The 24948-nt window shown below is 38.5% G+C and overlaps 1 protein-coding gene across 3 annotated transcripts in view; it reads left to right on the top strand.

Annotated features, from left to right (window-relative positions):
• The window catches only part of ANO6 (anoctamin 6), a 182849-nt gene that overhangs the window by 117421 nt on the left and 40480 nt on the right, over nt 1-24948 (top strand). For all 3 annotated transcript variants that reach the window (XM_032876974.1, XM_032876973.1, XM_032876975.1), the window contains 7 exons: nt 3143-3208; nt 4348-4635; nt 4846-4959; nt 6961-7076; nt 13300-13434; nt 20445-20550; nt 24588-24648. In XM_032876974.1, the coding sequence (XP_032732865.1) occupies nt 3143-3208; nt 4348-4635; nt 4846-4959; nt 6961-7076; nt 13300-13434; nt 20445-20550; nt 24588-24648 (886 nt within the window). The remainder of the gene's footprint in view (nt 1-3142; nt 3209-4347; nt 4636-4845; nt 4960-6960; nt 7077-13299; nt 13435-20444; nt 20551-24587; nt 24649-24948) is intronic.

Below are 24948 nucleotides of genomic sequence, written 5' to 3'. Positions count from 1 at the left end.
AAATAGCCGTTTATCCACTAGAGAAGTTCCTCTTTTGACTGATTCTCCGGGTCTTCTAATGAGAAAGACATTTGTCTACAAGAGTGAATATCCTTGGGCCTGAACCTTTACATTCTAACTGATATCATTCCTGACTGACTTCAAAAGGATACAGAAGACACAGTCATGGATCCTGCTAATGGGTCAGTCTGGGTTGCCCCTTGTACAGACTCAGGATGAGTCATCTTCCCTGAAGGAGAGGAAGTCAGAGCGTCTGGTGTACTCAGAGCACCTGCTCCCTCCACTGTACAGTGATGTCGGTTTCAGCCTAAGAACTTCTCCGTAGTTCATGGTTACCGAACCAGTCACGATTCCTGCTGGCAAGTGACAGAAATGAGCTCTAACTTAAGCAAACAAGGAGTTTATCAGAGGAATGTTAGGGAGCTCATAAGTTCCTCTGAAGGGTTGGACAGATAAGCCTGGAAACGAGGCAGCTGGGAGCAGTGCCCCAAATCCCACTGCAGAGCCCTTCTGGGAGAGAAGGCATGGTTGCTGGTCAGTGGCAGCGGCTCAGATCTGCTGTAACCTCTATTTCGGCCATCTTGGGAACTGGCATTTGCTTTCCAAACCACCCTCGAATGAGTTCTGTTGGGCCCAGCATCTTTGTGTCACTGGCTTCTGAGAGAGGGTCTGGAGTGGTTGGTCTGATTGACAAGGCCTAGCTCATGTGCAAATAGCTGAACTTCAGAGGAGACTGGGAAGGAGAATGTATTTTTCACCAGTGTAGTGGGCATGGGCTCTGGGGAGAGCTGCAGTGTTGAGGGGGCCATAAGGAACAGCAAATGCCTGTTACACTGTCATGAAACACACGAATAAATGTTTCAGTTCTTCTGTATCAGAAGAAGGTCTTAGGTCATTGGACACTGAGTTTCTCTCTTGTTCCCCCATAGCAAACTACTTTAAATTCTTTGAATTTTCAGTACTTTGAAGGATGCTCTCAGGAGTGTTTGTAGAAGGAATTAATAAGCGTTTGTTGAGTATAGTCTTTGAACAAGCAAGCATTCAGCATAGACTCTGTGCCAAGCACCATGTTGAACATTGTTCGCAGGATTAAAAATGCTTTTATTTTGTTTTTTTTGTTATTTATTTATTTGGAGGGGGGAGCAACAGAAGGAGAGGGAGGGGGAGAATCTTAAGCAGGCTCCACGTCCAGTATATGGCACCCGATGTGGGGCTCCATCTCGCAGCCCTGAGTTCATGACCTGAGCCAGATGCTTAACCTACTGAGTCACCCAGGCACCCTTGAAAAGTGCTTTTAAGCAGTAGTAAAGAAAGAAGCTATTGGGCATGAGAACTGGACTACCATGCAAGAATCAAAATGCAGGTTAGGATCTGGAGTGAAGAAATACTGCCTAGTTTGAAGCAGGATGAGTCTAAAGGAGCTTCCCAAGCTGAAGTTGGGGATATGGCGGGTCTGGTTGCTTGTTCCTGTTTAAGGGAGTGTAGCTCTTGCTGATTTTTCTCTCACTATTGCATACTCAAATTGTAAGAAGCAATTAAATGTATTACATTTGTAAAGCTCTTAGACCAGCCTCTGGTGTGTCGTTAAGTACTGTATCACATCATTTACTAAATAAATAAAAATTATACCAGTATTCTGTTTCTGATACTTCCACAAAAGATGTTAGGGATTCCACTTGGACTCATATTTAACCAAATACTACATGTATTTTTTCACTTCTTGGCCTCTGGCCTTTTTCATGCAGCACCATCTGCTTTCTGTTTATTAGCTGCTTTCCGTGTTCTCAGCACTTTGATGGCACTGCAGCTCAGCCTTTCCTCCTCCCCTTGGCAACTGGCAAATCATGAATGGCGCTCCCTGGGCAAAGTGGTCTTGACTGCTGTGTCCCCTGGACTACCTAGGCCATGATCCACTAATTCCTTTAGCTTGTTAACTGCTCAAGTTAAGACAAATGTTTTTTGTTTTGGGGGATTTTTTTTGTCCAACTTTTTCACTTGTCTTCAGTGGGCGAATTGGTCCAATTAATATTCTGTGATGACTAGAAATGGAAATTCTAGTTTATGTGCCTTATGTGGTTTAAATTCTACAATCCTCATGAGAACCTCAAAAGGAATTTAGGCTTTCTCTATTCAATAGAGAAGGAAAATGAGGCACAGAGAGTTTGTTTTCTGCCAAGGGTCAAAGAGCTGATAAGTGATGGCACCAGAATTTGAACACAGGCAGTCTGGTTTTAGAGTTTGTACGCTGAACCCCTGTCTTCACTCATTTTTCTGATTTCATGACACAATATAGCTGTTTCATCACCAAAAGCCTTCTTTTAAAAGGTTAACTAAAAAATAAATTAAATAAATAAATAAATAAATAAATAAAAGGTTAACTAAGTCTCTACCTTGACATGCTTTCCTTACAGCTTAGGACACAGCCTGACAAAAGCCTAGCTAGATAGAATTTAATATCAATAAATATGGTACATTCTGCATCTTTTCAAATGGCCACATGACACAGACAGATCTATTATCAATTAATTAATGCCCTGTTTTTGTAGGTTTATAGGTGTTTTATACCTTCATGGACATTTTAATCTTGCAGAGAAAAACATTCTTTCAGATTTTGCCAAAATTGTTTATTTTGTTTGTTGAATTTGTTCAAGGTATGTAGAGATGAAATATATATATCTAAAATTGGAACCATCTGTACGTCTGATATGTCTAGAATGCCAGATCTGGTAAATGACATCAGTGAATGGGACTCAGAAACCTCCTTTTTTGTGCCAGACTGCTTATAATTAAAAAAAAAAAAAAAAAAAAAAAGTTTTGGAATTGAGTCAAAGCCAGAGACTTTTATGCATCCCGAATGGCCAGAAACCCATGGAAACAACCAAGGCCTTTGAGAGTGCTAAGTGAATCCCAGTACACTCCATTGCAGTTCATCACAGGAATCCAACACACCCACAAATCACCAACAGCGAGAGCACCTTGGTTGCTTACGTGCCATTTTGAGCAGATCTATCTTTTCATTAGATTCAAACTGGTTTGGTTTGGTTTGGTTTGGTTTGGTTTGGTTTGGTTTGTCTTAAAAAATACTTTTTCTGTCCTTGGCCAAACTACAGGGTCTAACATATTTTCCAATTTCTTTTGACAGAGAAAAAGACGAGCATATGAATCTAACCTCATCTGTGATGGCCTGCATTTAGAAGCAACAAGATCGGTAAGTGTTGGATCCTTTCCAATTCCTGGCTGACTATTGCTCTTGGGAAGCTACATGTCATTTGGGATGCTAGACTGGCATTTGAAACTTGCAATTCTAGTGATGCCCTAGGCTGGGCGGAAAGGTGGGAGGGCATCCATCAAAATCTGCATTATAGAATGTATTTGTTTCGATCAAAGTCAGCATACCTTTTTATTTTTATTTATTTATTTATTTTTTTAAGATTTTATTTATTTATTTGACAGAGAGAGATCACAAGTAGACAGAGAGGCAGGCAGAGAGAGAGAGAAGCAGGCTCCCTGCTGAGCAGAGAGCCCGATGCGGGACTCGATCCCAGGACCCTGAGATCATGACCTGAGCCGAAGGCAGCGGCTTAACCCACTGAGCCACCCAGGCGCCCATAGCATACCTTTTTTAGTAGCCAAAGAATGTAATACTGAATGCATGTATAAATTATCGTTTTCTTCTTTTAAGAGCTTTTTAAAAAGATCTCTTATTTTACAAACAACGGCTTATAAAAATTAATATAAGAATAACAAAAAAATCCTCTATATTCTAATTATACATAAATAACCTTGTGGTGCCACTGAACTTTTTTATTCCTCAAAACATATCTGTTTTTCCCTTTCAAAAAGGGGGATTATTATTTCACAGTTTTATAATTTGCTTTTCTTTCTGCTAATATGTAGTAGATGCATTTCTATATCAACATCTTTTTCTTATGGACACATAACATGACATTTAACAGATATATAATATACTAATGAGTCCTGCTCTGGGTTAGAAATTTTAAAATTATCATTAAAATAACACTGCAGTGAATAGTCTAATGTTTTTATTTTTAGTCACCAATTTGGGTGGAGTGATAGGCAAATTAACAAGTTTGCTTTTCTTCATTTAAAATAATAGTAGTTTTCTGAAAGTATGATAAGGACTTTAATTACTTGCTCAATAATTTGAACCAAGAAATTATCTTTAAGGCAAAAATATCTGATGGCATGCAAGTCTGTTTTGTTTTATCTTCGTCTTTACCAGCGTCCTGTGTTTTGACTACCAGCAACTTAAGAACAATCCATATGTGTTTCAAAATTATGAAAATAATCAGTTTCCTGGTTTGTGTTTTTATTCTTGCATTGTAGGTTTTGGATGATAAGCTTGTGTTTGTAAAAGTACATGCCCCATGGGAGGTGTTATGTACGTACGCTGAGATAATGCACATCAAGTTGCCTCTGAAACCCAATGATCTGAAAACCCGGTCCTCAGCCTTCGGTAATTTCAGCTGGTTTACCAAAGTCCTCCAAGTGGATGAAAGTATCATCAAGCCAGAGCAGGAGTTTTTCACTGCCCCATTTGAGAAGAACCGGATGAATGATTTTTATATTCAGGATAGAGATACTTTCTTCAATCCAGCCACCAGAAGCCGCATTGTAAGTCTAAACCAAATTTAGTTGCTGTCTTCGAGTAATTTGGAACCTGCTGCTTGAATAATTAGTGATCTGGTGTGCTTGATTTAGTTTCGTTTTTAAAAGCTGCCCCCCACCCCTCACTGAAAAGGAAGCAGGTTCCTGTTACAATAGTAACAATGGTTGGTTAGTTACACATTAATGCACTCATTCTGTTTTATAATTTTTTTTTAGGTTTACTTCATCCTCTCTCGGGTCATGTATCAAGTAAGAGACAATGTTAAAAAGTTTGGAATTAACAAACTTGTCAGCTCTGGGATCTACAAAGCGGCTTTCCCTCTCCATGATGTAAGTCAAATGGCAAGAATGAAATAAAATACCCAAGGTGTACTTTACTGTGAATAGAGAAGGGCTAATCTTAACCTTGAGTTTCTTCTTCCATAAAATGAAGATAGTCAATGACAAGGTTACAAGCTCATTGAGGGCAGGAACTGGGTTATTTTGGGCCATAGAGAAGGCCGTCAGTTTGAACAGTCAATGAACGGATGATGGAAGCAGCAGCCATCTTGTAGTGCTCATATAGAGCTCTGCTGGTGAGCAGTTAAGAGCATGGGCTCTGGGGCTTGCTCTCCCACTTTCGAACTGGATGATCTCATAAAAGTCACTTAGCCTCTCAGTACCTCAATTTCCTCATCAATAAAATGGGATAATTACGTCATAGAGTTATGCCATAGAGTTATGAGGGTTAATTAAATTAATTCCTGTCAAATGTTAGCACCATCCCTGGCATGTGGTATAAGCAATAGCTTTCTTTATAATTACTGACAGATGTTGTTATCAACTAGAAAAGTATTGGTTCTTTTTAAGTAAAATACGTGTTAGATCTTCTCACTCATAATTTTCTAGAACACGGGCTTTTTCCCCCTGAAATACCATTTTCTTCCTGTGTCCTAGACTATCATAAGGCTTTTACAAAGACATCTGTCAGAGTTCTCGTCCCGATGGCAATACTGCAGGGTGTTGACATTTTTTAAGGACTCCGTTCTGAGATGACAGCAGCTCCTCAAATTCAAGAGCACTTCTGTGGCCGATAACATCTCTCATGAAATGAGAATTTTAAAATGTGACTGCTTCAGACCCTTAACGATTCCATAAATGCCGGGATATTATATCTAAGCTCTTTAGGTAAATTCTGTCATTGAAATAAATTAAATACTATATTATAGTGTGCTATAACTTTGTCACATTCACTATCAATTTATCTGAATCTCTAAGACCAAGAAAGCCAAGAGTGAGATTGATCATTCTGCTGGGTAGTACGTGTATGTGTGGATGACGATGTTATTGAAGTGTACTGTAGATGATAATAAACTAGGATACAAAAGAGCTACTTGAGGCACATGTGTAAATAGAGAGCAGAGAGCTGAATGGAGTAGATTCTGAACTTCCTGGTGAAGAGACCCAATATGGCAGCCCAGCCTGAGGGTCCATGTGTTTTATATTTGCTAGCAAAATTAGTGAGTATAGCATGACACAAACTTTAGGAATACTTAAGAATAGCTGTCATGAATATTAATGTGGGATGCCAAAGTTCTATAGTATTCAGTTGGCATCCGCCCATGCCCAGTTCTTTCCTGCTAAAGCCTCTTTCAATTGCAGTGATCCCACATCCAGCCTAAGGAGTGATCTTGTGTGGCATTTGGAAGGGAAGTGAACTGAGATCAGGACCTATGTTAAGGCTTACCTGGTGATAATCTGGTTCTAGTACAGGAGGGAGAAAAACGAGTCAGATGGGAAGAGTGACTGAGTTTACATAGAGGCAAGAACCTTTGTTTTTTGAGTAAACGAAGTATATAATATGTCATACTTCTTTGTTGTTCATATTCTGCATATTGTCCCAGAGTAACTGCTGAACTGGGGGATGCCTGGGTTTTAGAATTGACCTTGGTACTAACCAGCTAAGGCCCTGGTTCCCCCTGGGCATCCAGGGAGGGTGTGGCTAGCAGGTGTTCCTCCATTGTGGCTGTTTTGCACTTGAGCAGCCCAATTTTTAACTGTTTAGGAGTTGGCATGCTTGTGGGACGTAAGGCATCTCTGGGGCTCCCACCAGGTACCTGAGGTGTTCTCTAGGATTATAACAACCAAGTGTTCTTCCCCACCCACATTTGCAAGTGGCCGCAAGTGATTAATAATACCACTGGTTGAAAATCACTAAGAATTAGATGATCCATCCATCCCTTCCAGCAAAGGAGAGCCCCCTATTCCTGTGAAGTACAAGTACCATATTGAATAAACAGGTCTGTGAACACCTAGTGCTTATATGCTCACTTGTTTGCTTCTGCTTCATAGTGCACCTTTAACCATAAGTCCGAGGATGTCAGCTGCCCGAGTGAACGGTACCTTCTGTACAGGGAGTGGGCTCATCCACGAAGTATATACAAAAAGCAGCCCTTGGATCTTATCAGGTGAGGTGTATAGAGAGCATGCCAGTGGGAGGACTCAGGTTGCTCTCTGGCATCGAAGTGACAGTATTCGAAGAGGATTGCTGCCCAGGGAAGCTCACCCAGACCTCTGAACTTCATTGTCCACAGCTTTTTTTTTTTAAGATTGGTATTTATTTATTTATTTATTTGACAGGCAGAGATCACACGTAGGCAGAGAGGCAGGCCGGGGGTGGGGGCGGGGGGAAGCAGGCTCCCTGCTGAGCTGAGAGCCCGCTGCAGGACTTGATCCCAGAACCCTGGGATTATGATTTGAGCTGTAGGCAAAGGCTTTAACCCACTGAGCAACCCAGGCACCCCTGCCCACAGCTTTTTATTGAGGCTTTTTAGATAGCATGAGTCACTGAATCATTGCCCTTGTGGCTCAGTCTCCAGCCCCTTCCTTTCCCAACATACTATGGCTCAAAGCCCCCCAGTCCTCCAGTCACATGGTTGGTCTTCCTGGCCTGGCCAGTCTCCATCCTGAGTCATCCCATTAGCACAGACTAAGGGCCCTCCATGAGTCACCTCATTGGCATCGACTGTTAGGTGGGGTCCCAGGGGTTCTTTGGGAATTAACAAAGACACCCTTATCTTGGGAAATTCCAAAGGTTTAGAGGTTACCTCCCAAAATTGGGAATAAAGACTCACCATAGTCCTCATTACACAGGAGTAAATGTTAGATTTAGCTTAAATTGTATGGTAAGAGATACAAGTTTTCACTGCTTGCCTGTATCTGCTGCTAGATACTGTTTCACTATATCTAACAAGGTGCGATGACTAGCTCAGCATTTATTTTCTGAAAACACCAAGGTCAGCTGCTCTCCAGAAACTTTTGTTGTTTGGGCAAGGCTGCTGGATAGAGAGACAGACCAAAAATAATGAAGAAACAAATAAAAATAAGCAAAGAAGTAAACAAAATTTCTGATTGAAATGAAGAAACACCATGATGAGTTGGGGTGAGGGGAAGGAAGTGAAGAAAGTTACGTTTGAGTGGGCAACATATGAACTAAGACCTGGATAGTGAAAAGGAACCAGGATTTTGTGGATTAGAAAGAAGTCATTCTTGGACTGGGGCAGCTTGCACGATGGCCCATGAGGTACAGGGTCACTGGCAAGTGTGAGGAAATATCGAAGACCTGTGCTAAGGAGAGAAGAATGAGACACAGGTTAGAAGGGGGGTAGCTGGATCACGGAAAAGAGGTTAGATTTTAAGGACAGTGAAAAGCACTTGTGATGCTTTAAGTACTCCAATAATTTTATCTCATTCACACTTTGTAAAGATAATTTGGGGAATGGCTGACAGGGGCCCCCGGAAGCAGGGAGAGCAGGTAGGAGGCTGTCGGAGTGGCCAGAGGAGAACTCTTAGCAGCACAGTTGGAATGGGTGGTAGGGAAGTCCATGGGACTTGGTTGTGGGTTAGATGTGGAGAGCAAGGAGGGAAGAGTCAGGTTCCCCCGGGTTGGCCTGGAGCCAAGTGTCTGTTTTTTCTACCTCACCTCAGTGCCCACTGACATGGGAAAACCACTTGACATTAAAAGTGAGAGTTTTAAAACATTGAAGTTTTTGTTTTGCTTTGTTTTACATTTTCTTATGGGAAATTTCAAACATACGCAAAAATAGAACAGTACAGCAAAACTGCCTATATCTGTCTCCCACCTCCAAAAATTATGAACTCCTCACTAGTCCTGTTTCATTTTTCTCTCTAGCTCCTTCCCATCCCTTTCCATTGGAGCATTTTGAAGAAGACCCCAGATATCATTATATTTCATTAATATTTCATATATTTCATTATCTTTTAAATGCAGTCTGAATACTTAAAATCATCAAAAAGCCATGTTCAGTTTTTCCTGATTATCACAAAAACTTTTTTTTTTTTTTTTAACAATTTTTAGTTCAGATCAGAGAACCAAACAAGGTCCATATGGCGCAATTAATGTATTTCTCGGTTGTCTTCTAATCTTTCCATTTCTTTCTTCCTGGTGACTGTGGAGGAGTTTCTCCATTCTCTATTTTACTGACTTCATTCTTCCTTGTGCTGGTGTTGGACTTGTTGCTGTGTCCTGTGTATTTGCTTTAGCTAAGTAATTTGTCCCTCATTTGAAAGTTTGATCTGATTGTGGTTCAGCTTTGTACAAGAATACTTAATATGTGGAGTTTCATACTTCTACCAGAAGCTACATAATGTACTGTTTCTTCTGTGTGTGATGATAGCAACCATCAGTGATCATTGCTTAAAGTCATTTCATAAGGGATTTTATTTTGCTATTTCATTTGGTCATACTCTTCATTTCTTCATTTTTTAACTGGATTACAATCATAAAGAGGCATTTTCTCTCATTAACTCCAGGTATTCTGTAGGATAAAGTTTTAAAAGAGGGTGTTTGTACATATGTAAACATTTGAAGCTGATACTCACGTGTGATTTTCTTTTATGTTAAACCCAAACCATCTGATAGCAGGGTGTTGGGTTCTTCATCATCCTTTATTGCTTTTTTGATACAGAGAACAATTTCCCCACTATTTTAAGTATATTTCACTAAGGAAAATGTATTTTTTTTCTAACTATTCCCCGTCCCTAGTCCGCATGTTCCTTTCCTTGCTTCCCACTAGTAACCCCTTGAGCATTTGGGCTGTTAAACCTTCATCTGTGGGCCCCAGGGATTACCTGAAGGGAAAATCATTTCTTTTCCAAAAAGCAAACCAGATAAACCAGAAAAAGCAACTGGGGGAAACAGATTTTGCACAGAAAAAAAAAAAAAAAAAAAAAGAAAAAGAAAAACTATCTCCCAAACTCCCATTTTTACCCTCAGAGTGAGAAAAGAAACTATGATAACCATAAGAAAGGACAGAAGTTCTATAAAAAAAGGATCATTCCAAGGATAAAATGTGATTCTTAAAAATGTAATAGAACAGAAAAACCCTAATCATAGTATTAGAAAATAAAGTTGAAGAAATTGTACAGAACACAGAGCAAAAATACGAAGAGATAGAAAATAAAAAGGACAGGAAGAAATAAAAAATTAGAAGGTCTGTCTAGGAGATGCAATGAACAAATAGTAGGGTGCTAGGAATGAGAACAGAGACAACATGCAGAAGAAATCAGAGCAGTGTCTGAACCATATTGAAGAACAATAGAGAGCATGAGGGGTCCCTCGTGTCAAGCAGTGCTGTCAGGAATCAGGAAGACAGCCAAAGGAAATGAGCTGAGAACAGATAACACTAGAACATGGAGGTTGGTACCAAGAACTGATGACTGGCAAAGCCAAGAGCTGATGGAAGAACCGGAAGAGGCCTGGGAAGGCTAAAGACTGATAAAACTCCTCTAAAAAGGGAGGACTTCCACAGCAAACTGTCAGATTCTCCAGGTTCGGACTCTTCCTTGTCTGACCACATTTGAAAGGCAGCAGCCCCAGATTGGTCTCTGAACATAGGAGAGACCCTCCACTGCTTGAACATAATAAGCACTAAGTGCCGAGAGTGGACCCGGACTGGACTGAGTCCTCATCTCACCTGTATGGTTGGGGACTGACTGCATTTGGTTCATTAATTTCTTACCCTCATTGTATCTTGTTTGTTGTGTGACTTCATATTGTATCTTGTCCTGTGTGGCGTGTATGAAGCCAGATCAAATGTGTAGGGAAGTGTCATTGAGTCTGGAGTCCAGAAGCTGTTACAGTTGTGCAAATCTTGCTTTATGAGTGAATAAAGCTGACATTGTGGAAAGACACAACTCGTACCTACACACCTTTATAGCGCACTCGGGACAGAAACTGAATGTGCTGGGTCTCCAGATGGAAGGAGCTTACCGAGCGCTCAGAGGATGAAAATAGAGCCAGCCAGTCACCTCAGCATGTCATCAAGTCATGACAACATGACACCTCAGGACGCTGAAGACAAAAAGAAGATCCTGAGAACTTCCAGAAGGAGAAATAGAACCTCCAGAAGGAGAAACCTTCATTTGAAGGAGCAAGACTCAGAATAACACCAAACTCCTCAACGACAACACTGCAGGTAGAAGAAAAGAGAGCAATAAGTTCCTATTTCCAAGGGATGTGATTTCTTACTTTCCAATTCCACAGATGGTCAAGCTGTTTAAATAAGTGCGAGGAACTTTTGCCATTTAAATGTGCAAAGTAGGGGCGCCTGGGTGGCTCAGTGGGTTGAGCCGCTGCCTTCGGCTCAGGTCATGATCTCAGAATCCTGGGATCGAGCCCCGCATCGGGCTCTCTGCTCAGCAGGGAGCCTGCTTCCTCCTCTCTCTCTGCCTGCCTCTCTGTCTGCTTGTGATCTCTCTGTCAAATAAATAAATAAAATCTTAAAAAAAAAAAAAAATGTTTTAAATGTGCAAAGTAGTGGAGGTGTTGCTCCACGAAGGAAGAGGAAAACATGGCTTCAGTAAACAGGGATTCCCAACGTGAGAGAAAAATGGAGATTCCAGGTGATATCTCTGTGCAGGGCTAGAGAATCATTAATCTGGGTTGGAGAAGATCTGATGGGATTCATTCAAGGAGGTGAAATCAATAGACTACCTCATGTGTTTGAAAGTACTGAGAAAATTACATGTTAGGTCAAAGTCTGGGGTTGAATTGTTGGTAAGCATACAGAAAACTAAGCGGTGAACCACCATGACAATTACTAGAACTTTCTCACCCTTTCTGAGTATATACTTTTAACTTAGATCAAGAAGCTGAATTTTTAGAAATTGATGTTAAGAATTGGAATGTTCTTGGCAGAAAGAGAATGATCAGAATATCATATTTGAAAGAATTATTATATTTTATTCCCAGCCTTTCAGCAGGAACTTGGAGGCAGTTTTTGGTCTGGATTCAAAAATTCTTTCTGATCTTCTTGCCTCCAATATAACGTAGGTATCTCTGGAAACAATGAACTCCCTGTCATGCTAAGTATCCAAGCAGGGACTGCCTGACTAGCTCTAAATGAGGCAGAATATTTCTACTATTGGAGAGTTGGACCAGTAACCTCTAACATTCTTTCAGTTTTAAGTTTGGCATTTCCAGTGTGGATGGTTGATAAGAACATATCAGAGAAAGCCCAACAGCCAAGATGTTGCAAACCCATTGCCAAGCTTTTCTTTCTCAGTACTACCCTGAGCCTGTCATTGACCTACAGTTTATGAGTCAGACAGCAAAGCCCCAGTCACATAAAAATGCAACACTTGCAAGACGCCTGATTCCATGTCCTGTCCGGGCCAGTCCTTCCTTACCCCTAGGGATTAGCCTACACCCAGGCCTACAACCTCTGAAGCTGACAGCGGGTTCAGCCCAGGGATGTTCCTGTCTGAAGGGAGTCTCCAGGGACTTCAGGCCTTCCTCAGAGCTTAGTCCCCACCAGGCTAAGCCCAAGGACCTCAACCCAGCCCCATACTACTGAGCCGGAAGTCTCATAGAGGTCTTTAAGGAAGCAGAGAGCTAAGTAAATTATAGTTTCTCTGGGCCAGTACTGAGCCGGGAGTGACTCAGTATCAACAGCAGCAGCCGTCCCCTAACAATCATCTCAGTGTGCTCTCCTCACCTCTCAACTCTTTCCTGGTCCTGAACTGCATCTGTCTCCCTTTCAGGAATAGTCTGGTGTGGCTTCCTGCCCTACCTCCTTTCTTCCAAAGGGGCCTTCTGGACTCTTCCCCTGATCAGTTTTCACAACTTAGAGAAAATGGAAGTGCTAGATGTAAGGAATACAGCCCAGTGGATTCCTCAGTCATTGTCAGTGACTTCTCATCAGTCCTTTTATTTGTGATTTACACTAATTTATTTCTGATTTACATTACACTGGCTCCGAGGGAGTTCCCTGGACAAGCAAAAGCAAGTACCTGGGAGCAGATTGTTCGTGTTCATTTGTCTCATGCGTGTTACAGTCTTTTGGAGAATGTATCAGATGTGTTCGTGTTTACAAAGAATGATGGTGATGTATTCTGTTTGGTTACTGTGTAGCATTTTTCTTTCCTTCGCCCTGTTCTAACTGACTTTGCTTCACCAGGCTTACCAGTGATCTGTAGTTCTAGGATATGTAAAATACTCGTTTCCTAGTGGAATTTGGGGTCTTTATGAAAAGGAACATGTTTTAACTGTGAATTGAGTAAGAGGTCTAAGCTTAAAGCCTCCAGTATTTAAAATCAGAAATTGAGGTTAGGATGAAGATGCAAAGTGGTTCGGTGTGTCTTCTAAAAACACTTTCTGTGTTTCTTCAGGAAATATTATGGAGAAAAGATTGGAATCTACTTTGCGTGGCTGGGCTACTATACTCAGATGCTCTTGCTGGCCGCAGTAGTAGGAGTGGCTTGCTTTCTCTATGGCTATTTTAATCAAAATAACTGTACGTGGAGGTGAGTTCTATTTATTCCTTGTTACCGTGATGAAAAATTTTGATGAGAGATTCAAAAATTCCCAAAATCAAAAATTTGAAAATTTTGATTATTATTATTTTCAGGGTCTTAGACAGTTTTAGTAAAAAGAAGACTCATCACAGAACACTTACTGCCTTGGAAAATATATCCCTTTTGTCCTGAGTGTAATAACTAAGTGAAGTGGAAAAATTTTTTTTTTTAGATAATGCAGCCCAGTTTCTGACAGGAATATTACCCTTAGGAAACACTCCAATTTTTAAGACAATACTGTATTTGAAAAAGAAAGGCAGTCTAGAGGGAGAATTGTCCTTGAACTTCTGCTCCCCAGAGGAATGTTCTGCTGAGGCCTACAGATGGGAGCCAAGAGCAGCTCTGATTTCTTCAAGATTTCAGAAGCAAAACTTGATAAAATTGGTATTTTTATGCTTTTAGAAATGACTTTTTAATATATATTAGGAAATTGGTGTTTAGAAATTCAAGTAAACAATACTTTTGTTTTTGTTCTACTTTTAAAAAAATTAGGCCTTACAGTGTTATGGGGAAAAAAGTAAGTGATAAACAATTAGTTTGTGCTTGGTGTTAGAATTAAAATACCAGCTGCACTGTCTAAAGGGAAAAAGCATGGATGCCAGAACACTGAATTTCCCCAGCACTGTTCTGAATTGTCATTATACCTCTGCTTTTGGTAGCGTCAACCTTTAGAAGGGATGCCACACTGAAGCAGGCATTTTCTTGTGTTCACCTGGCCTCTCTCCAGCTGTGACAGCCAGATCAAAATTTCTGGGCACCAGTTATGAGCTAGCTGATGACCAGATTTTTCTAGCCCCAAGCATATCAGCCTGGCTCCCGATGCAGGAAGCTTACATGGCAGCTCTGATGTATAGGCATAATTATCCATTCTATTTAACGGAGAATTCTGAGCATTTTGTACCCATTATGGCTTCTTAGCTAGAAAGCTGCAGATGGTCTTTGAAGTACTCTCTTCTCTTCACTGAAAATAAGAGTTCAGGGCCAGAGGCTGAATGTTGCTACCTTTTGCCTAAATTTGTCTCTCGCTTGTCCATTATTTTGTATACTGTTCCAACCAAAAAACCAAAAACCATAAAACAACATCTCAAAAATATATTTAAAGTGCAAATAAGCATTTTTATAAGGTTCTTGCATTGTGGCTGTCCTCATTACAGGTCATTTTGTACAAACACCCTGACAGTCACGGCACATGTTTTCTACTATTTCACACAGATTAGTTTACAGAAATCTGGGGCAGGGTCTTGGGGATATACTCCCTGTGCTCAGAACTGTTGGGGCTTTAATTACTTACATTAAGTATTTTTAAAATACATGCATTTAAATATTTTCAGTTAAGTTTATTACATGCTGAGTAGATTCACAGGAATAGAAAATATATGTAAGGTCTAGGAATAATGATCCCTCACCAGTTTAAGGAAAACAACATTACTCTTACCTGGGAAGTGCTTCCCTCAGTTGCATTCCCTCACTTTCCACTTTGGAAATCAGAACTACAGTAAATTTTGATTTTTTTTTTTTTTTATCATTCCATTAAATAGCCTGTATTATATATTTTTTTATCACATATATTTGTATCCCTACAAAATGTATTTCATTTTGTGTGCTTTTGAAAATATGCATGTGTAAGTGGAGGTTACTATAGGTATTTCCTCTTTCTCAAAATCTTTTGTTTAAAGCTTATGTCCCCCTTTAAACATAACAGCTTTATTGAGATATGATTCAGGTACCATAAAGTGTGCCCTTTCACAGAATACAGTTGAGTGGGTTGCCTTTTCACTTTCTTGATGGTGTCCTTTGAGACACAACAGTTTTTAATTTTAATGAAGCCTGGTTTACCTAATTTTTTCTTTGATTGCTTGTGCTTTTGGTATCGTACCTTAGAAAGCATTTTTATACAGAGTCCTAAAGATTTTATCAGTGTTTACCATCTAAAAGTTTTATAGATTTAGATCTGCGATTCATTTTTTTACCAGGTATGTATCCAGGGGTCTTGGCACCATTATTGAAATATTTCCCTATAGGATTATCTGAGCACTGTTGTCAAAAGCCATTTGGCTAGAGGTGTAAGAGTTTTTTTATGGACTTTCAATTGTTTTCCATTGATCTCTATGTCTGCCCTTTTCGCAAATACATACTATATTGATTACTGTAGCTTTGTTAGTAAGTTTTGAAGTTGAAAACTTCACACAACGTTTTCTTTTTCAAGATTGTTTTGGCCATTTTGGGTCCTTTGCATTCCATGTTAATTTTAGGATCAGCTTGTCCATTTCTGCAAAAAAGCCAGAATTGCATTAAATCTGCAGATCAATATTAAGACTTATAATCTATGAACACAGAATGTCTTCCCATTTATGTAGGTCATCTTAAATTTCTATTAATAAACTCTTTTGTAGTTCTCACTATTTAAATTTCACACTTTACTCAAATTAATTCTAAGTATTTTATTCTTTTTGATGCCATTATAAATGAAATTGCTTCCTTCATTTAATTTTTGGATTATTCATTGCTAGTGTATAGACATATAATTGCTTTTTGTGTATTGATTTTGTGTCTTTTAACCTTGATGGGCTGGCTTTTTAATTCTAATAGTTCTTTGATGAATTTCTTAGAATTTTAATCCAAACTGTTATGTCATCTCAAATAAAAGTAGTTTTACTTACTCCTTTCCAGTCTGGAGGCTTTTAATTTATTTTCCTTGTGTGGTTGCCATGATTAGACTCTCCAGTATAATATTAATCTTAAGAAGGAAACATTTAGTCTTTCACCAGTAAGGATAACATTTGCTATGGGTTTTTCATAATTGTTCTCTATTGAGTTGAGAAGTTCCCTTCTATTCTGAGTTTTTATTTGTTAACTCTGTTAAAAATGACATATTACATGAATTGATTTTTGTGTGTTGAACTATCCTTGCATTCCTGGGTACATCCCACTTGATGATGATTCTTTCTATATGTTACTGGATTTGCTTTGCTAGTATCTTGTTGAGGAATTTTGCATCTGTATTCATAAGAGATAATGGTCTTTAGTTTTCCTCTGACATCTTGGTATGATTTTGGGATCTGTAACATTGGTCTTATAGAGTGAATTAGGAAGTGTTCCCACTTCTTTATTTTAAGAAGGGTTTGTGAAGCATTTGTGTTGGTTCTTTAAATGGTTGATAGAATTCCCTAGTGAAGCCATCTGGGCCTAGGCATTTCTTCATGGGAATTTATTTATTTATTTTTAAAGATTTTATTTATTTATTTGACAGAGATCACAAGTAGGCAGAGAGGCAGGCAGAGAGAGAGGAAGGGAAGCAGGCTCCCTGCTGAGCAGAGAGCCCAATGTGGGGCTCTCTTCATGGGAATTAAAAAAAAAATTTTTTTTTTAATTAGTAATTCAGTCTCTTTACTTGCTATTGGTCCATTCAGATTTTCTATTTCTTCTTGAGTCAGCTTCAATTATTTACTTCTTTCTAGGAATTTATTTCATCTAGACTACTTAATTTGTTAGCATACAATTATCCATTGTATTCCGTATAATCCTTTTTATTTTTTAAGGTCAATGACAGTGTCCCTCTTATCACTTCTGAGTTTAATAATTTGAAACTTTTTTTCTTTTTCTCAATTAGTCTAGCTAATATTTGTCAATTTTGTTGATCTTTTCAAAGAACCAACTTTTGTTTTTGCTGATTTTTCTTTTTGTCTATTCTCTATTTCTTTTTTGTTTTTTTCCTTTTGCCTCTCATTTGAATGCTTAATTCATTTACATTTAATGTCATTTTTTTCCTGTTTGGTCTTTTTTTCCTCTATTCTTCTATTATGACTTTTTTTGTGTAAAACAGATATTTTCTAGTATACCATTTTAATTCCAGTTTGTCATTTCTTACATTTTTGTTCTTATTTTCTTAAGTGGTTGCCCTGGAGATTGTAATTAATATCTTGTTGTAAAGCAATTTCGTTCAGTTTTAATGCCAGCTTAATTTCCAGTGTTATGCGAAACTTTACATCAGTACTGGTCTTTTCCCTTTGTGCTCTCATTCTCATGCAAATTACATCTTTATGCATTATAAGCCCATCAGCACAGTTTTATTTATTTATTTATTTATTTTTAAAGATTTTATTTATTTATTTGAGAGAGAATGAGTGAGAAAGAGAGCCTGAGAGAGGAGAAGGTCAGAGGGAGAAGCAGACTCCCCAAGGAGCTGGGATCCTGATGCGGGACTTCATCCTGGAAGTTCAGGATCATGATCTGAGCCAAAGGCAGTTGCTCAACCAACTGAGCCACCCAGGCGCCCAGCACAGTTTTATATTATTGTTTTATGTAATTGTCTCTTACCTCAGAAGAAAATAATTACATACAAAAATATATTTATAATGTGTCATTTACCTGTGTAGTTACCTCTACCAAGTGCTCTTTATTTCTTTAGGTGAGTTTGAGTAACTGTCTAGTGTCCTTTGATTTAAGCAGGAAGGACTTTCCTTAGTGATTCTTGTGGAGCAGGTTGGCTAGCAACATGTTCTTTCAGGTTTTGTTTATCTAGGAATGTTTTAATTTCTCCATTTTTTTTTTTTCTTTTGAAGAACAGTTTTGGTAGATATAAAATACTTGACTGACCCATCTTTTTCTTTCTTTTTTTTTTTTTTTAAGATTTTTATTTATTTATTTGATAGATGGTGAGAGAGGACAACAAGTAGGGGGAATGGGAGAGGCAGAAGCAGGCCTCCTGCTGTGCGACTTCACACAGTCATCACTGCTGTTTTTCATTTATTTATTTTCCTGAACAAATTCTATAAAGTCTTTATTTTTGGTTGCATGTGACCATGAAGACTGTTTTCAGTAAGCTTAGTTGTCAGCTAATGATCGGACAGGATTTCTCTAAATGCTGGGAACCACTCATTCTTGGAGCTCTTGCCAAGTTGCTCTGTGTGTGTCTATGAGGAATGCCTGCAGCACTTTAGCAGGCCATTTGCCTGTCTTCCTGAGCCTCTACTTCCTGCTTATGCAGAAACTCAGAGCCACTCAGAGATGAGGAATTAAGGTTTCCTCAGGTCTTTCCTGGCCACCTGCACTATCCTACACATGCTCATGGCCTTCTACAATCCTAGGAATTTATTGGAGCTTTTTAAAGCCCCCTATCATTATCTCATTCCCCAATGTTTCCTTTTAAGTTTCTTGATCAGCATGTTGTTGGCCCCTCCTGGTAGTGCACCACAGGCAGTTGTAACGTTAATAATTCCTCCTAATGCTTTCAGCAGACACTGTGGGGATAGGACCATTTGCACAGCACATATGAGCTCTGAGATGGGTCAAAAATGACAAATCCGGATAATGGAGCTTTCCAGGGAGCTTTCAGACTAGCCGAATAGTGACAATTCTCCAGGGATGGGTTTTTGGTGGCTTAAGATCACTTCTGCCTCATTCAGTGGCTGCTAGGCTACCACGGTGGTGGGGCTGTTGTCTTTTAACCCCACCATTAGGCTTAGGACATGGGAATGGGAATAGGTCAAGTTAAAATGTCACAAAGCTCTCTATCTTTATGGAGATTTAGCTATTTTTACTACTCAGATTGCTGTAAGGCCTTGTTTCATTTCCAGAGTTCTACAGATGACTACAAAGGTTACTTTTCACAAATTTTGCCAGTGTTTTTATGGAAGACCAGTTTTCCCAAGGTCTTTACTCAGCTATTCTAGAAGTGTTTTCCCAGCCAGTTTGCTTTTAACTGCGTTATTTCCAAGGCTAATGAATTCTGCAACTCCAGGGCCATTAACATAGGAGTCCATCTGAGAGGCTCCGCCCCCCCCCCCCCCCCCCCCCCCCCCCGCCACCAGGGAGCAGTCTGCACCCTGTTCTAAGTTTGTTGTTTTTTCCTTATTAATTTGTAGAAGTCCTTTGAATACTCTAGTGAATAGTCCTTTGTCATGGGTTTCATGTGTTGCAAAACTTCTACCAGTTTATGGCTATTTTTTCTTCTCACTTTATGGTCTTTTAATGAATTTCTCACTTTTATAAGATTTTGAGTAAATCAATATTTTCCTTTGCTTTTTATTTCCTCATTAGTGGAGTTTCTCCTTACCCCAATGTTATCTAAATAGCCTCAACAAGTTCCTTCTGCTGCATTCCCATTTTCCACTTGGAGTTTGTTTGTATGTAATAGGCTTTAGGAGTTCAATTTCACATTTTTCCGAAAGGATATTCGATTGCAGCAAATGTCACTTCTCACTTTACTAATTTGCTGGACCAGCCCTATCCTAAGTCAGCTGCTGTATATGCAGAGGTCTCTTCATAAATTGTGTTTTTTCTTGCTCAGTTCCTTCTTCTGCCAACAACCTCTTGTTCTTGAGGAATGTCTTGAATGGTCTGACCATTTTGCTCTTTTATTGAATTTATGGCTCAAATGAAGGAGAAATGACATCTTCATATATTGATTCTTCCAAATTATGAATATGATAATGTATCCATTAGATCTTAACTCTTTCAGAACAGTTTTATCATTTCCTCTATAAAGCTTATACATCTATCTGAAATTTGATTTATTGCTAGGCTCTTTATTTTTCTTAAGCTATGGAAGATGGTATTTTAAAAAATTAATTTCTAATTATTGCAGATCTATAGGGGCACAATTCCTTTTTCTGACCCTATGTATATTTTGTATACGGATTCTGTGTTCAGCATCCTATCTTTGTTTCTCTTGACTTACTGTGCTGGCAGGGCCCCTCCAACTGAAAAGAAGTAGTGATAACAAGATACTTTACCCTGATCTAAAGGAAATACTTTAGCATTTTACCATTAAGTATAATTTTTTTATAGGTTTTATGTAGCAAGGTTTTGTTAGGTTAGGGAGGTTCAATTCCTTTCCTAGTTTTATAAGAATTTAGTTATTTTCTTATCACAAATGGATGTGTGATTTTATGATGCTGCTAGAAACGAAGTCCTAGTCATTAAAACATTTTTAAATTTTATTTTTCTTTGTCCTTTAGCAAAGAAGTTTGTCATCCTGATATTGGTGGCAAGATCATCATGTGTCCTCAGTGTGATAAACATTGTTCATTCTGGAATCTCAATATTACTTGCGAGTCCTCAAAGGTAATTTTTGTCACTCCAAACATTTGCAAATAATGAAAGTTTTTTTTTCTTTGAATAATTTTAGTACAGCCTGGAATTATTTTTTTTTTCTGCGAAATTCAGAAAGGTAATTTTCAAATAAACCTCCAAACATTCTGAAAGGTAGACATAGAATGTATGTGTTTATTCCTCTTGTACAAATAGTAAATTGAGATGAAAAGCCTTATCTAAAATCTTCAGGTGGGTCAGTAAAGAACTACAGAATTGAACTATTAGAGTATTTGAAGTAATCAAAGCAGAAATCTCAAAACCAGCTTATTTCATGAATACTGTTTAATAGGTTTACTTACTATAAAGTAAGTATTTCAAGTGAGTAGAAACCTGATATTTGTACTTACGTTTTTCCACTTTCAAGGTGTGCTGAAACTATGTTTGGTTTTTTAAAAGCCTTGGTCATCACATTTAGGCTGTGTCTATGAATATGCATAAGAAAGGCTTTGTATATAAATGATAATAGATACTCATTTTGTCCCAGAACATTCCCAAAAAATACATCTGGCTCCCTTAAGCATGCTGATGATCTTGAGCTATATGACTTGTTACAACCCAGGAGGTTTAGGACAAGTACTGAGACGAGAGGTAGCTTACTGAAAGGCATGCCACAAACTCTGGCTGGAAAGAAAGGTGGTCATCTTACTTTGGAGAATTTTCCTGACAACTTTGACCTACTGTTTTCCCATGTTTTGATCTTTTCTCTGTCCCCTTGTTCCACCATGAAAGTTTAGGAATCTTTAAATGACTTTAGAATATTCTAACCTGCTCCATCTAAGTCTTACTTAAACCAAATACATTCCTCTTATAATGATGTTACTTAGAACTTATATTTTAAAAGATCCTTGAACTTATTACTTTTGACATAACAACCCTGTGAGGGAGGCGAAACAGGTACTCCCTCCATTTTACAGATTGAAACCCTGCGGGTCCGAGAGTTTAAATAATTTGCTCAAGGTTACCCACCTAGTAACTGATGAAACCAGAAATCGACAGCCAATCTGTGTTTCTTGCCATTACTGTGTTGCTCACCAGCTGACGGTAGTAGCAGCCACTTCACTCACAAATTGAGCACTGTGTTTGAAAAATGTTCTGCTACTTAATTAAGATGATTGCAGGGTATTGTCAACACATGGATTTTTACTCTTAATTTATGAATTAAAGTAGATTTCATTGCCTCTCCCCCAGAAACCAATACAAATTCTAGACTATAAAAATCTGTCATAAATCACATAAAGGACTTGAAACTAGCAGGAGGGAAGCTGCCTTCCAGTGATGTTGACTCATAAAGGTCACTGGTTAGTGCATATCCCTGGACACCGGGGTTAAGGCAAATGCCAGTGATAATACCAGAGGCAAACTCTACTCCACAAACTGTAATTGGAAATTTCATTTTCCTTAAGAAATTCTCTTTCAAATATGAGACCCCCATCTCACCTCTCAGTTCTTCTTTTCCACCGACCCATCCTTAAACACGTGACTTTCAAAGTATGTCCCTATCTACATTTTTTTTCACTGTTTTGGAAAAAATGAATCCTTTATCCTAATTTCCTAAAGACTCCTTTGAATCGTAGAGTGATTTATTCTTTCATATGCCTCCTTCCCTTTGTAAGAGAATTACATTTTTAAAAAATTTTAAAAAGGAGAAAAAGCAGCGTTCCATGTCTTTCTGTTGGTTAATTCAATCATTTCTTCATTTATACATTTATGTATACATTTCTGCCTCTTTCTTTTGGAAAGAGAGTATTCACTGATGGACATGAATGCTAAAAGGGTTAATAAAGTAGAAATAGAAAATCATGATCAAGGAAATGAGGGAACAGTTATGGAAATAATCAGGATTAATGTTGTTTTTGTGACTGAGCATTAAATAAGGTTCTTACTTTTTGACTGGCAAGATGAAAGGGAAATGTGGTAACTTAAAATATTTTGTTCTCAGAAAACATTGTTATAAAATTTTGGTTTTATTCCTTTGGAGGAAGAAACACAACAAATGGTCACTTTTCTAGATTTTCATTGGTTCCTCTGGTTTCCTGCATATGCAGCCTTCTCTTTTCTTTCCTGTTCCCTGTGATTAGAGCAGGATGCTGAGTGGGGCTGCTCTCAGCTGTGTTTCCCCATCTCTGCCCTTCAGCCAAGCAAACTAAGCTAAGCTTTTTACCAAGAAAGCCTCTTGCTCACCTTCTTCCTCAATTCCTGCTTATGGGGTACGTAGAGAAGCCAGCCATCTTGTTCTCTCTGCTGAGTCCTCAATCTTCATAAATGTGGCAAAAATGGTAACTTCCTCCAGACCACCTGACTCCATCTTGTAGGAGCTCAAGGCACATCCTTTACCTTGAGCCAGGCAACTGGGGTGATCTTGGCACTAGTGGTAAACCTGCTTTTTCTTGCTGCTCCCTTTTTTTTTTTTTCTTTCACACTGATAGATAAGCATCCACTGGCTTTTTCTCAACATGGTAGGGCTAAGAATACATAGGTAGGGTTTTTTCTTTCTAGAGTAGGTACTCAGGGGGGTCAGAGCAAGTAGGGAGGTATCAGATAGAGGCTTGCAATGATTCCTAGGAGAAGCATTAGACAGAATTTTCAGTAATAGCATAATAACACATGGCACGGTTCTGCATAGGACTTTCCTTACAGTAATTTTCACTGAGGGATGAGGCATAACATTAAATGAAAGCTTTGGTTTCATAAGAGTCCAGGCTGGAAGATTTGAAATATTGGTCCATGGAATTCTAGGACTAGAGGATTAGGTGGGGGGCAGTGTTCCCCAGACTGGCCACTCACTTAATAATTCTGTCTTCCTTGAGGTAATTTTTGAGAGAAATAGTTGGATCACAGTTTGGGATTGTATTTTCTGATCAGCTCCAGATAGAGGATTGAAGGGCACTTGTATGCTTTGGAAAACACATGTACAAGTGGATATTCTTTTATGGTTAAGTGGATATTCTTTTATGAAAATAATATTTTCACATAGGTGAAAGTTTACCAAATTTATATCAGTATATAAAGGGTAACCAACAAAGTTACCTAAAACAAAGTTTTCTTTAAAGCAACTTTGAATTTTCTTTAGCAATTGAAAAGTTTTTTTTTTATCCTATACCTTCTTTTTGTACACTGTCTTCTTTACTCTTTGTATGATCTGTGTGATCTATCATAAAGTTGATATTCTATATGTTTGCCACTTTTTCCAGTACCTTTATATTTTACAGATTTTTTTTTTAGGATTTTTAAAATGCTCACTAGAGGAAAAATTAGTAACTAATTTAAAGATTTTCTGGGAATCCCAAATGGGAGATGAGAGATAGGTTATTTATATACTAGCAAAAAAAATGAAATTTAGCAGAACTAGTGGATAAAAGCCTTCTTTGTACAGGTGTGTCATTGATTCATTCATGGTTGTACCCATAGTAAGGTTAGCAACAGCCCCTGTCTTACCTAAGTTAATGGTAGCCTCTGTCATTAATGGTAGAAAAGCCATCACTGGGGTATGGGGAAACAGAGCTCTCCTTGGGCATAACCATCTCAGAATAAACCCCAGCCCTATACTCTTCTTAGCAAGAAAAGCAAGAATTCAGTAATTTAACCCTCTGACCAGGATGAGATGATGATAAGATGCAAATTTTAAGTCCAAAAGTTGCTTAAAGTCCCTTGTATTTGTAGAGCTATAGTACTTACAAGTTCACTATGACAGCTTATAAGAAGAGCCCATCATTCAAAGGTCTGATAGAGACTTTAAACCGAATGGAATCTTGGCAGCTATGCCAATTGCTTTATCACGAAATGGAAGGATTCCATTGGAAAATGCACTGTGGTAAATACAGCACAGGCTGTTTGCTTTCAAAACAAGAAATCCCATCTCCAAATTTGTAGTAGATACGGTGATTGTTAAACTAGGTATCAGCTTTAAAAGAAATTCAGACTGTAGAATACACAAAGTATTGCATATTTGCTAAATGCTAGTGAGTAGAAAACATGACTTAGTTATATGTCATTACTTTATTTTCCAGAAATTGTGCATCTTTGACAGTTTTGGAACCCTAGTGTTTGCAGTATTTATGGGAATATGGGGTAAGTTACTTTACTTTTTTTTTTTTTTCAGTTTACTTTTGCATCTTAACACTAAAAAAAACCCCAAAAAAACCAAAAAAACACTGGAGATCATACAATCAGCTAACTTAATACCATTTCATAGTTTGATATATGCTATCAAAGTAACCCAGTTTCAGGACTTTGGATTGCCTAAGCTTCAGCTCCCTTAGAACTCAATTTATAATCCGTAAGTCCATTTTACGAGTTACCACATAAAAAAAACTCCTTCAAAATATGGTTGCTTAAAGCACACATTTATTATTTCTCATGACTCTCTGC

This window comes from Lontra canadensis, unplaced genomic scaffold (assembly GCF_010015895.1).
Source record: "Lontra canadensis isolate GAN:19392208 unplaced genomic scaffold, GSC_riverotter_1.0 scaffold59, whole genome shotgun sequence".
In the NCBI taxonomy this organism is placed as follows: Eukaryota; Metazoa; Chordata; class Mammalia; order Carnivora; family Mustelidae; genus Lontra; species Lontra canadensis.
The sequence above is the reverse complement of the archived record's forward strand: the minus strand, read 5'-3'. Positions and strand labels throughout refer to the sequence as shown.